The 12,126-nt window shown below is 48.7% G+C and overlaps 1 protein-coding gene across 1 annotated transcript in view; it reads left to right on the top strand.

The window, feature by feature from the left end:
* Positions 1-2,015: 2,015 nt before the first annotated feature.
* COL9A2 (collagen type IX alpha 2 chain) overlaps positions 2,016-12,126 on the top strand; it is a 30,570-nt gene continuing 20,459 nt past the window's right edge. Inside the window, exons 1-7 of the mRNA XM_001381176.5 lie at positions 2,016-2,226; positions 5,529-5,603; positions 7,792-7,827; positions 7,925-7,987; positions 9,946-9,999; positions 10,254-10,289; positions 10,499-10,522. Of these exons, the coding sequence (XP_001381213.3) occupies positions 2,155-2,226; positions 5,529-5,603; positions 7,792-7,827; positions 7,925-7,987; positions 9,946-9,999; positions 10,254-10,289; positions 10,499-10,522 (360 nt within the window). The 5' untranslated portion in view covers positions 2,016-2,154. The remainder of the gene's footprint in view (positions 2,227-5,528; positions 5,604-7,791; positions 7,828-7,924; positions 7,988-9,945; positions 10,000-10,253; positions 10,290-10,498; positions 10,523-12,126) is intronic.

The raw sequence follows: 12,126 nt of genomic DNA, 5'->3' as shown, positions 1-12,126 counted from the left end.
ACAGCTTGCCTGTGCCAGCTCTAATAATTAAAATTCTCTGAAGAGGGGGCAGTTGGGTAGTTCAGTGGATTGAGAGCCAGGCCCAGAGACAGGAGGTCCTGGGTTCAAATCTGGCCTCAGACACTTCCTAGCTGGGTGACCCTGGGCAAGTCACTTCACCCCCATTGTCTATCCCTTACTGCTCTTCTGCCTTGGAACCAACACACAGTACTGATTCTAAGGCAGAAGGTAAGGGTTTTAAAAAAAATTCTATACAGACTGCATATTAATTTATAATTATTCGTGAGAGAAAGAGACAGAGAGAGGAGAGAGACAGAAGGAGAAACAGAGAGAGAAAGAGAAGGAAAGAGGGAGAGAAACAGACAGATGGAAAGACAGAGAGAGAGAGAGGATGAAGAAGGGAGACAGAGAAACAGACAGAGGGAGAGAAGAGAGACAGAAGGAGAGGGAGGGAGAGAGAGAGGAGAGAGAAGAGAGGCAGAAAGACAGACAGACAGAGACAGAGGGAGGGGGGAGAGAGACAGAGACAGAAAGAGACAGAGAGACAAAGACACAGACAGAGTAATGTGGGCTTGGGTGCATGGGAGAGGGGAAAACAGCACTATTTGGGGTCACAGGAAAAAGGTCATTACTGATCCAGGAATCAGTCAGTTGACAAACATTTATTAAGCTCCTACTATGTGCCAGATGCTGTGCTAAGTAGGTGCTGGAACTACCCAAAAAAAACAAAAGATACTCCTTGACCTTGAGGAGCTCATAATCTTTTTATTTTTTAAACCTTTACATTCTGTCTTAGAATAGATTCTAAGCATTGGTTCCAAGGGAGAAGAGAGGTAAGGGCTATGCTAGCGATGGCAAACCTTTTAGAAATGGAGTCCGGGATCCCCCCCAGAGACCACATGCCATGCTGCTCCTCACCACTGAGTGCCAGGTGGGCCCTGCCTGCCCCCTCACCCCACTCAGAGGAGGTAAAAACTCTCTCATTGGGCTGCTTTCAGAGGGGTGGGTGAAGTGAGGAATATTCTCATCAAGTGTAGAAAGCGGGAGGAGAGCAGCTCCTAAGTTTCTCTGCCTTTTCAGTAACAAACTGGAGATGGGGGGAGAGGGCAGCCACATGCCCATATAGAGCACTCTGCATGCCATCTTTGGCACCTGTGCCATAGGTTCACCATCACTGGGCTAGGCAATGGGCATTAAGTGACTTGCCCAAGGTCACACAGTTAGGAAGTGTCTGAGGCCACATTTGAACCCAGGATCTCCCATCTCTAGGCCTAGCTCTCAATCCACTGAGCCACCTACCTGCCCCCATTTGGAGTTTTCTTGGCAAATATATTGGAGTGATTTGCCATTTCCTTCTCCAGTCCATTTTACAGACAAAGAAACTGAGACAAACAAGATTGTGGCTTGCCAAGAGTCACAAAGCTTGTGTCTGAGGCCAGATTTGAACTCCAGTCTTCCTGACTCCATGCCTGGCACTCTAACCACTTAGCAATCCAAATGCCCAATACCTGGGACCAGTAAGCACTTAAATGCTTGTTGATTGACCCACTGACCCAATGAGAATAATGAAGCTCCAGGAAGTTAAGTGACTTTTCCAAGGTCATACAATTACTAAGTTTTTGAGTTGGAATTCCAATCTCTACCCTCAGGTGCCAACAGAGAGCCCTCTATGGAAGGCTCCTTCAGATAGGATAGACTCCCTCTGTTTGCAGATAGGGAAACTGAGGAGCAGAGAGATGGATGGGTTTGTGTGATTGTCACTTAGGTTGCCAGAAATGGGAGCTAGATTCTCAGGCCAGCTTCCTTCCATCTGAGGTCATGTCCCTCCTCTAGCTCCTCCACCCCCCAATCCCTGACAGACAGGTCTCTGGGATCCCCCTAACAAGACTGGGATCCCCACCCACCCTACTGCTCAGACAAGCAGCCCCTTCTTCTCCATCTTCTCAGGTGACATTGACTCCAGCTCAGCCAATCCTCTCCTGCTCCAAGTGCACAGAGCCCAGCCCCGCCTCCTGGGCTGGCTCAGGGGAGTGAGAGAGCCGGACCCATCGAGTGAACCTCTTTCCCTGGCCCCGCTGGAGCATCAGCACCTTCACCCCATCAGGAAGAGGCAACAAGGGACCGGAACGCCTTGGGGAACCCGAAGCCCCCACCATGGCTGGGATGGTCTGCAGCCTCCGATCGCTGGTCTTTCTCCAGGTGCTCAGCCTCTCCCTGGCCCAGATTGTGAGTGTTCCCTCAGCTTTTGGGGGTTTGAAGGGGGAGGGAAGGAAGGGGCCATCCTCAGTCCTCTCCTTTACACCCCACTGCAGCCTGGAGAGCCCTGAGCTGAGGGGGCTGTTGGGACATCATCCCCGCAGTCCTGCCCAGAAGCTCAGGGAGTGTGAGTTAAAGTTGGAAGGAAGAAAGGGAGTCTCTCTTTAAAGGGTCCCCCCGAAAGCCCCCCAAAATGGAGCCCTTGGAGCCCCCCTTTGGGGGGCCTTATGGAGCCCATTCCTCTCAGGTCTTCTTTTAGAGCTGGATTGGAGGATCTGGGATTCCTGTCCATGGGATGGAATTGAATCTTGTGGCTATGTGGGGCTACTTTCTTCTGCAGAGTTGGGGGGAGGCTTCCTTTGTCCCCTCCCTAATGGCCTTCAGTTTCTGATTCTCTCCACCCCCAAGAAAGCCAGCTTGCCACGTAAAGTCAGGGCTACTAGAAGGTTAGGAGGGTGCAAGGCATGTGGGGAACCCACAAATATTTGGGGACCAGGATAGGAGCCCTTGGCTGGGAATTGGGGCAGAGATGGTGGTATCCCCATTTTTGGTGTACCACACAGACCAAAACTGATCCTGAAAGGGGGGAGCTGGTTCAGGAAAGGAGTCCCAAATTGGGGGGCCCCAAAGGCAGGCAGTCTAGCGGTTGGCAGAAAAGTGTCTGGGCAGAGCTGGGATAGCCCACACAATAGCCCCCATTCATCAGTCTCTCCGGAACCCTCCCTTCTTCTCTCCCAGTCTGGAGACTCAGGTTTAGAAGCTGCAGCTCATTTCAGTCTCTGCATTTCAAGAATGTAAGGAGCTTAACAAGTAGAACGATTACTTCTCTCTCAACCTCAGTTTCTCCAACAGAAAAATGGGGCTAATATTGCCTACACACTTCATAGAGCTGCTGTGACGAAAGTCCTTTGAAAACAGGATCTGAGGTGGGAAGGGGAGGGAGATCTGGGGAAGAACCAACAGCTGGAAGGGGTTGGGGTTAGGTTTTTTGATGACCCAGAGCTGTGATTTCATCAGTGGAGTGAATTCCTGGTGTGGAAACTCCTTTCACTCATGTAGATCCACAACCCATTCATCTTAGAGAGTTATCTGAGCAAAAAGGGAGGTGGAATAGCGTGCCCATGCTCAAAGGGCCAGCACATCTCAGAAACAGGATTTGAACTCAGGTCTTCTTGATCCCAGGCCTTGTCTTCTACCCAACCTCTCAGGGAGGGATCTTAGAACAGAGACATGGAAAGAGAAGGGGACTTGGAGATCATCTGCCATCCAGCTCCACACATTCATTCCATGTTGCCCCTCCCTGAGAGGCTGTCCATGCCAGGGATGTAGAAGACGGTCCACATAATGAACATGCTGAGTGGACAGCAGATGGTGGGCAAGTGCCCGCAGTGTATGTGTATATATAATGCCCAGAAAGGGAAAGAGACTTGCTGAGTGTCACACAGAGTCAATGGCAGTGCCAGGTTTTCTGACTTCATATCCAGGCTGGGATGTCTTTGCATTGCCCCTTGGAAGCCAGGGGAGGGTCCTTTTTACCTTGAGAGGAGCCAATTAGCCATTTTCTAGGCTGTAGAAGCTCAAGATTTCAGGGCCCAAACTGGGCAGAGCATGTTGGGGATGCAGAAAAGTGGGGCATTCTGGAGCCATGAAGTCAGTTATGGGTAGTAAAGTCTTTGTTTTATTTCTTATTTAATTTATTCTGGTCCTTTGGGCTCTGGTGTGTGTGTAGCTCACCTGCTGTACTTGAGGGGGATGCATGAGGCGAGTGGGCAATGTCCTCCTTGTGCAGGGGAGGAAGTTAGGGAAGGAGGGGTAAGCTAAGGCTGCTACAGCCGTAAGCGACAACCCGAGAGCTGAGAGTAAAGCTGGGGAGAGGGGGCAGGGGAGCAGGAAGAGAAGAGGAAAATGTCCAGATTTGTCTGGGAGCCCTATCTGGGGTCCACATTTTGGGCTTCCCCAGCCTTCCCTCCACTTAGTGGAGTGGAACCATGAATTTGGGCTAAGTTCGATGCTACTCTTTGCTACAAGACATTCACTTTTCTCTTCTGTAAAAAGTAGGAGATTGGCCTGGCTGCCCCTCCAAGCCCTTCCAGCTTGGACAGTCTGTGATTCTGTGGTCTGCCTAGCCTCTCTGGGATGTAGGAGGCTGGAAATCCGGAATCCTTCATCCTGGCTTTGCCATCCTCAGCAACTGCTGGGTCTTAGAGTCTTCCTTTGTATGGTCAGAAGGGACACAGAGCTCGAAAGGCTTGGCGAGACCATGGAGTCCAACGCTCTCTTTGAAATGATTTAGCTGTGGAGATTCCAGCACCCAAGCTGGACAGAGCATGTTGGGGGTGCAGAAAGGAGAAGAATGTCTTTGAGAGCCCTCACAGGACTGATATTTGGTGATTCTCTTCCATTGAGAGAGAGAGAGAGAGAGAGAGAGAGAGAGAGAGAGAGAGAGAGAGAGAGAGAGAGAAAGAAAGAAAGAAAGAAAGAAAGAAAGAAAGAAAGAAAGAAAGAAAGAAAGAAAGAAAGAAAGAAAGAAAGAAAGAAAGAAAGAAAGAAAGAAAGAAAGAAAGAAAGAAAGAAAGAAAGAAAGAAAGAAAGAAAGAAAGAAAGAAAGAAAGAAAGGAAGGAAGGAAGGAAGAAAGGAAGAAAGAAAGAAAGGAAGGAAGAAAGGAAGGAAGAAAGGAAGAAAGGAAGGAAGGAAAAAGGAAAGAAAGAAAGAATGAAGGAAAGAAAGAAAGAAAAAAGAAAGAAAGAATCCCATGTCCTATAGCCTCTCCTTTCTTATTTGAATGAATCCTAGCTCATCCAATATATCCTACACTAGCTTATCCTAATACTTCCTAACCTGTCTTGCTCTTTGCCCTTCTCCTCAGTCTTTGGTTTCCACCTAACTGTCTGACCCATTTATCTTAGCCTTCTTGATGACATCCCCCTTGCACCAGACTATGGATGGTACCCAGAAGCACAGGGTCACAGATATTAAGAGTTGGGACCTCAGAGGTTCCCTAGTCGAACCCATACCTAGGAAGGAATCCCCACTATAACATACCTGACAAGTCGTTGTCCAGCCCTGTTTGAAGAGACCCCAGAGCCCCTGGGAAAGGCCAGTGAGAGGTCCTTGCAGACTGCCCAGGTTCCCTCTAGGCTCTCCCAGGACTGGGGTCTTCTGGGATATGTGCAATGGGACTTGGGCACTTTGACTGGGCCCAAGCGTCCCTCTCTTCCTCTGCCCTTCCCAGTCTCGAGATTGACTGGTTTTCATGTGTGTTTGTTTCCAGAGAGGCCCGCCAGGAGAACCAGGGCCCCCTGGCCCCCCGGGCCCGCCAGGAGTGCCTGGCTCAGATGGTCTTGACGTGAGTAGAAATCCTGGGACTGGGCAGGGGCCGGAACTGGAGAGAGAGGGGGGTAGCAAGGAGGTGGAGCAGGTGGACAAAGAGGGACTTTGTCTGGGGGGGCCCTGGGGACTGGAGGGGGCGGTGGCCCACCAGAAGAGGGCGCCAGGCTGGACCACAGCTCGGCTATTTTATCAAAGCACTAGTGTCCAGCAAAGGCAGGGGGCAGGGCAGGGAGAAGAACCCACAAACACCCTCCCCACATTTCACCTCTCCAATAAAGTTTCTTCTAGGATGCCACGTAGCCCTCCTTCCTTGGTCTCCATAGGAGGATCTTTTATTCAGAAAAATAATGTGGGGTGGGGGGTTGGCTCCAAGGCCAGCAGGGAGCTGCCCACTCCTCTCCGGGTTACAGACAGAGCAGACAGCTTCCAAGGTCCCCAGCTGCTGGGAGTGAAATGGCCAGAGTCCCAGACATTTCCCAGCCCACCTCCCACTGCGGCCATTGGTGGAGGGCACCGTTAGGGGGGTTATTTATAGAGCTGGCTCCAGGACACAAGCCCATTGAGTAGCTGGCTCCCTCCAGGAGGCTGGGGAGGAAGCAGAGGCTTCATGGCTTTTGGGATCTAGGAAGGTTTGGGAGAAAAGAAAGAGCTCCAAACTTGGGAGTGGTTTGCAATTCAGACTTGGAGTCTGGAGGAAAGACCCCTCTACCTCTCGAGCCTCAGTTTACTCCTTTGCAAAATGGAACTAATAATTACTGTATGACCAGTATCCCCCAGTTGTTCTGGGGAAAGAGCCTTTAAGCAACATGGGAGTTATTATTGTTATTGCCCCTGAGGGAGATCAGACGCTCTATACCTCCCTGGGTCTTTTTGGCTCCCCATCAGTCAATCTCTCCCCAGTCTTTTTTTCTCTTCCATCATAGCCCTAAGCTCTCACAGGGTAGAGATCAAGCCCTGCTCTCAGAGAGCCCCTGACCTGAGAGATCAAAGACTTCCCTGGATTCTGGCACAGATTTTCCCTGAACAAATATCTCCTTTTCCAGGAACATAGCTCAGGACCAAAGTCCCCTAGAACATAAGATCTTCCAGAGATAGAGACTAGCTGGGGTTTTTGGTCCTTGTGTCCCCAGGACCTAGGGTAGCTAAATGGCACAGCAGACAGAGCCCTGAACTCAAGAAGACTCATCTTTTTTAGTTCAAATCCAGCCTCAGGCATTTACTAACTTTGTGACCCTGGGCACGTCTCTTTACCCCGTTTGCCTCGGTTTCCTCATCTGTAAAATGAGCCGGAGAAGAACCTGGCAAATCACTGAAGGGCTTTTGCCAGGAAAACACCAAATGGGGTCCCAATAAGTCAGAAACAACCAAAACAACTGAACAACAAAGTCCCCGGTGCCTAGCAGAGAGGGTGATAGTCTAGTCGATAGTGATAAAGGCTTCCTGAATTGCATTGTCTAAAAGAGGACCCTCTTCACTCCTTACTGAAACTATCTTCCCGTGATGTCGGAACTCCGTTTCCCCCAAAGCCCCAAGTTCCTCTGCCCATCTTAAGAGCCTGGCAACACAGATCTCCCTGCCACACTTCTACATCCATGATCTGCTCCTTGCAGAGTTCAGCACAGGGTCTCACATACCTAAAACCCAATCCTAGTTGTATTCCTCCGGCGCCATCCAGGCTAGGGTTGGGATCGGTGTGATGGGTACTATTTTTCTGTTAATAACAGATAGTGAGCACTGATCTGATGGGCCTGTCTCGTAGGATCATACATTAAGAGCTGAAAGAGAAGGGCAACTGGGTGGCTCAGTAGATAGAGAGCCAGGGCTGGAGGTAGAAGGTCCTGGGTTCAAATCTGACCTTGGGTGAATCAGATAACTCCAATTGTCTGGCCCTTCTACCTTGGAATGGATACACAACTCAGTGTCTATTCTAAGACAGAGGGTAAAGGTTTAAAAAAAAAGAGGTAGGAGAGACCCCAAATGTTTTTTGGAAACAGACTCAGAGAGTAAGTTTCAGGTAATAAGGTCGAGAGTCAGGATTTGAATCTAGATCCTTGGCCTCTAGAGCCAGCATTCTTCCACAGCACCCCACGCTCCTTCCTTGGCCCCATGAGGCATCTTGGGCTCTCTCAGTGCCAGCTTGGAAAGCAGGTCACTGCGACCTCCAGCTGCCAGCTCACAGAATCTCATCTCCTTTTGTCTTACAGGGTGATAAGGGACCTCCTGGAAAACCTGGCTTTCCGGTAAGTGTGTTCTTCCCACCACCTCTGGTCCTGGAGGTTCCAGATGTTTCCTTCCCTCCCTTTCCTGACTTGATTTCTCTCATTGTCTGTTTACCAGGGACCAAAAGGTGACCCAGGGAAACCAGGACCGAATGGGCCAGACGGGAAGCCAGGGATTGATGTGAGTATAGACCAGAAAAGCTTCAGCCATGGGAGTAAGGACTGGACATCCAGAGAAGAGATTAGGGACCTGGTTCTCCAGACCTCTGCCCCTTGGTGTGTTCTTTCTAAGGGGAAAAACCCAGATTGCAGACTCCTAGGGAGTCATAACTCATTCATCTGTGATCATGAAGGGAATCTGTGGTGCGAATAATCCAAAAAATATATGACTATTTTATTTAATATTTTAATTTAAAATTAATATAGTCTTTAAAAAGACTATTTAATAATAAAATAAATTAATTATTAATTAATTAATTAAAAAATAAAACCAAATTTTAGGCGGGCAGTTCTTAGTGGACAATAAGTCAACAGTAGCTGAGTTGATAGTATAACATGGCAGCCAAATGTGTTTACATGACCTCAGACCACATTAGGAGAACCACAGAGGCCAGGATAAGGGAGATGATAGCCCCACGGTCCTCTGCCCTGGTCTGACCACTCCTGGGGGACTCCTGGAGTCATTCTGACCCCACATTTTAGAAGGGATATTGTCGAACTGGAGCAAAGTTCAAAAGGGAGCAACTAGAATGGGGTGAGGCGTATAGACCATCCCATGCAAGAGTGAGTTGAAGGAGCTGGGGAAGAAAGACTGAGGGAGTAGTGTAAGTCATCCATAGTGATTGTCTTCAAGCCTTTAAAGCAGAATTTGACTTATCCTGCATAAGGAGAACCTGAGCAATGGGTACAAATTTAATCTCAACATCAGGGAAAACTTCCTACCCATTTGAGCTATTTCAAAGTGTGACCCTGTAAGGCAGTGACCATCATTCTGTCCTAAGTAGAGGCTGGATGAGCACGTGTCAGGGATGTTCCATTGGGGGATTCCTGTTCAGGTAGAGTTTAATGAAGAAAGCACTGAAATCCCTTCCAGATGTGAGAGCGAGGGATTTGGGAGGGAGGTGGTGATGGACAGAGCACTCTCTCCCTCGCTGTCTTCAGAAGTCTGTCTAATACTATAGGTAGTAGAATGGATGCTGGCACATCTCCCAGCGCCTGCTGAATAATAAATAGTGAGGGAGGCCTTTGGGAGGCCATTCTGGGGCAGGGAGGCAGTAATTTAGTGGTTAAAAATAGCCCACACTTTCCACTTGAAGACTCTCCTTTTTCAATGCACAGATTAGTATGGGTCTCAGTTTATTAATAAAAATAAGCATCCCTTAACATTTCTGTACAGGCCGTGACAATTGAAAAAACATGTTCAAAGCCATTATCTCCAAACCACGAGGATGCTTAGAACACAGAATGTCAGAGCTGGGAGGGACCTTAGAATGAGGAACGTGCGAGCTGGTCTCGGGCTCCTCTGCTCTCTAAATGATGGTTGGGGCTTGGAGATCATGAATCCTGGCCCCTCTACCTTCCTCTTAGCCCATCCACTCAGGGTGTTTCTTAGCAAGGGGGGTGGGAAAGCCACCAGATGAGGGAGTCTAGCACAGCAGAGAGACACCTAGGCTAGGATTGGAAGATCCCAGCATTGTCCCTGACTATGGGCTAATAAAGGGAGTGGAACTAGATCACAACCAAACTTTAAGGTCCCAGTCAATCTTCTCTGTTTTTTCTGAGTTTGTGATGTAGAAATTGGATTCAGGATTTATTCTATATTCAAAAGAAAAGTAAGGGGCAGCTAGGTGACACGGTGGATAGAGCACCAGGTCTGGAGACAGGAGGTCCTGGGTTCAAATCTGAACTCAGACAGACGCTTCCTAGCTATGTGACCCTGGGCAAGTCACTTAATCCCCTTTGCCTAACCCTTACTGTTCTTCTGCCTTGGCACCAATGATGGAAGGTCATTAAAAAATCAGATCCCCTCTTACTTCCTGAATTTCCTTATAAGACAGAGTCTCTTTGATGTGGAGGACCCAGAGTGTGGTCCAATGAGGGCCCTTGTTGAACACTGACCCTTTGGCCCTCTTCTTCTAGGGTCTAACAGGAGCCAAGGGAGAACCAGGCCCCCAGGGGATCCCTGGAGTCAAGGTGAGCTGGGGTTGGTAGATGCAGAAGATTGCGATACCTCCTTGTGGTTCTTGGTTCTAATTTGGCTCAGTCAATCGGTATTTACTTGCAGGATCAGGAGAGGGAAGTGGTGATGGGTGGAGGGCTTTGAGATTTGGGATCTGGGAAGGTGGAGGCACATGTGGGGAGCCTGGGTGGGCATGAGGGTGCAGGGTGGCTGCCTGACACAGTCAGGCTCCTTTTGCCACTAACATACTATCCCACTATGCTTTTAGGGCCAACCCGGACTCCCTGGCCCCCCAGGTCTACCAGTGAGTATTGGAGCATCCATCCCCCTTGCCCAACTTTTCCAGGGCCTCTAGGGGAGGAACTCTGGGTGGGGTTAAGAATTGGAGGAGGAGGTTCTAAGGGAGAGGACTCTGGAGGAGACTCTGAAGGGAGGGAGCTCTAGGAGAGAGGGAGAGCACTATGGATGCTGGCAGATGCACAATGGATTCTCACTCTCTCCTTTCTGTCACAGGGCCCTGGTTTTGCTGGACCTCAGGTAAGTCTTTGGGGGAGGCAGGGAATGGGAGGCTGAGGAAGGTGGCCAGAGAAAGGGATCCAAGGCAAGGAAGCATCCACCAGCCCTCTTCCAGCCAAACCCTACATATCTGTCCAAAGGGCTCACAGTCTACCATCTCTCTCCTGCTTCCCCCCAGACTGGATCCCAGCTAGAGTAGAGAGCATTTACTAAGCACCTACTATGTGCCAGGTGCTATGCCAAGAGCTGGACATAAAAGGATGAAATGAAACCATCTGCCTTCAAGGAGCTTACATTCTTTTGTTTTAAAATCAATTATTTTTTCAATTACATGGAGAAACAATTTTTTAAACCTTTCCCTTACGTCTTAGAATCAATACTGTGTATTGACTCCAAGGCAGAAGAGCATTAAGGACTAGGCAATGGGGGTCAAGTGACTTGCCCAGGATCACACAGCTGGGAAGTATCTGAGGTCAAATTTGAACCCAGGACCTCACATCTGTAGACCTGGTTCTCCATTCACTGAGCCACCCAGCTGCCCTCGAGAAACAACTTTTGACAGTTTTTTTCTGACATTCTAGCATTCAGATTTTCTCCCTCCCCCCCCCCACCAAAGGCAGTAAATAGTCTGATATAGGTTATACCCATATTTTAATGTAATACATATTTCCATATTGGAGCCTACATTCTACTGGGAGAATCAATGGGTATGTTCATACAAGTATATTCACAGAATCCATACAAAATTAATACTGAGTCATTCTTGGAAGGGATGAGCTTATACCTTTTTTTTGGGTGGGGGGTAGTCAGGAAGACCTCATGACAAAGGTGGTTCTTGATCTGAGTTTGAAGGAAACCAGGAATTCCAATTGGTAGAGGGAAGGAGGGAATGTATTCCAGGCATGGGGCACAGCCTATTCAAAGATTTGGAGTCAGGAGATGGAATATCATCTCATGTGCAGAACAGCAAATAAAAGTGTGGCAGAGATTGCAGAATATGAGGAAAGCATAAGACTTGAAAGGTGCAAAGGGACCAGATAATCAAAAACGTTAAGTGCCAGCTTTTGTTGTTTAGTTTTCTCAGTCATGTCTGACTCTTTATGACCCCTTTGGGGAGTTTTCTTGCAAAGATACTGGAGAGATTTGCCATTTCCTTCTCTAATTCATTTTATAGATGGGGAAACAGAGCAACAGTTAAGTGACTTGTCCAGGGTCACACAGCTAGTGTCTGAGGCTGGATTTAAACTCAGGAAGATGAATCTTCTTGACTCCAGGTCTAGCACTCTATCCACCGTGGCACCTACCTTCCCAAGCATCAACTAAAGATGGTTATATTTGGTCTTTGAAGCCATAGGGAAACACTAGAATTTGTGAAGTAGGGGATGAGGGAGGATCAAATAGGCTTGTGCTTTAAGAAAGATCACTTTGGGGGGCAACTGGGTAGTTCAATGGATTGAGAGCCAGGGCTAGAGATGGGAGGTCCTGGGTTCAAATGTGACTTCAGACACTTCCTAGCTGTGTGACCCTGGGCAAGTCACTTGACCCCATTGCCTAGCCCTTACCACTCTTCTGCCTTGGAACCAATGCACAGTATTGATTCTAAGATGGGAGGTAAGAATTTAAAG

This window comes from Monodelphis domestica, chromosome 4 (assembly GCF_027887165.1).
Source record: "Monodelphis domestica isolate mMonDom1 chromosome 4, mMonDom1.pri, whole genome shotgun sequence".
Classification (NCBI taxonomy): Eukaryota; Metazoa; Chordata; class Mammalia; order Didelphimorphia; family Didelphidae; genus Monodelphis; species Monodelphis domestica.
This window is presented reverse-complemented; position numbering and strand designations above follow the sequence as displayed.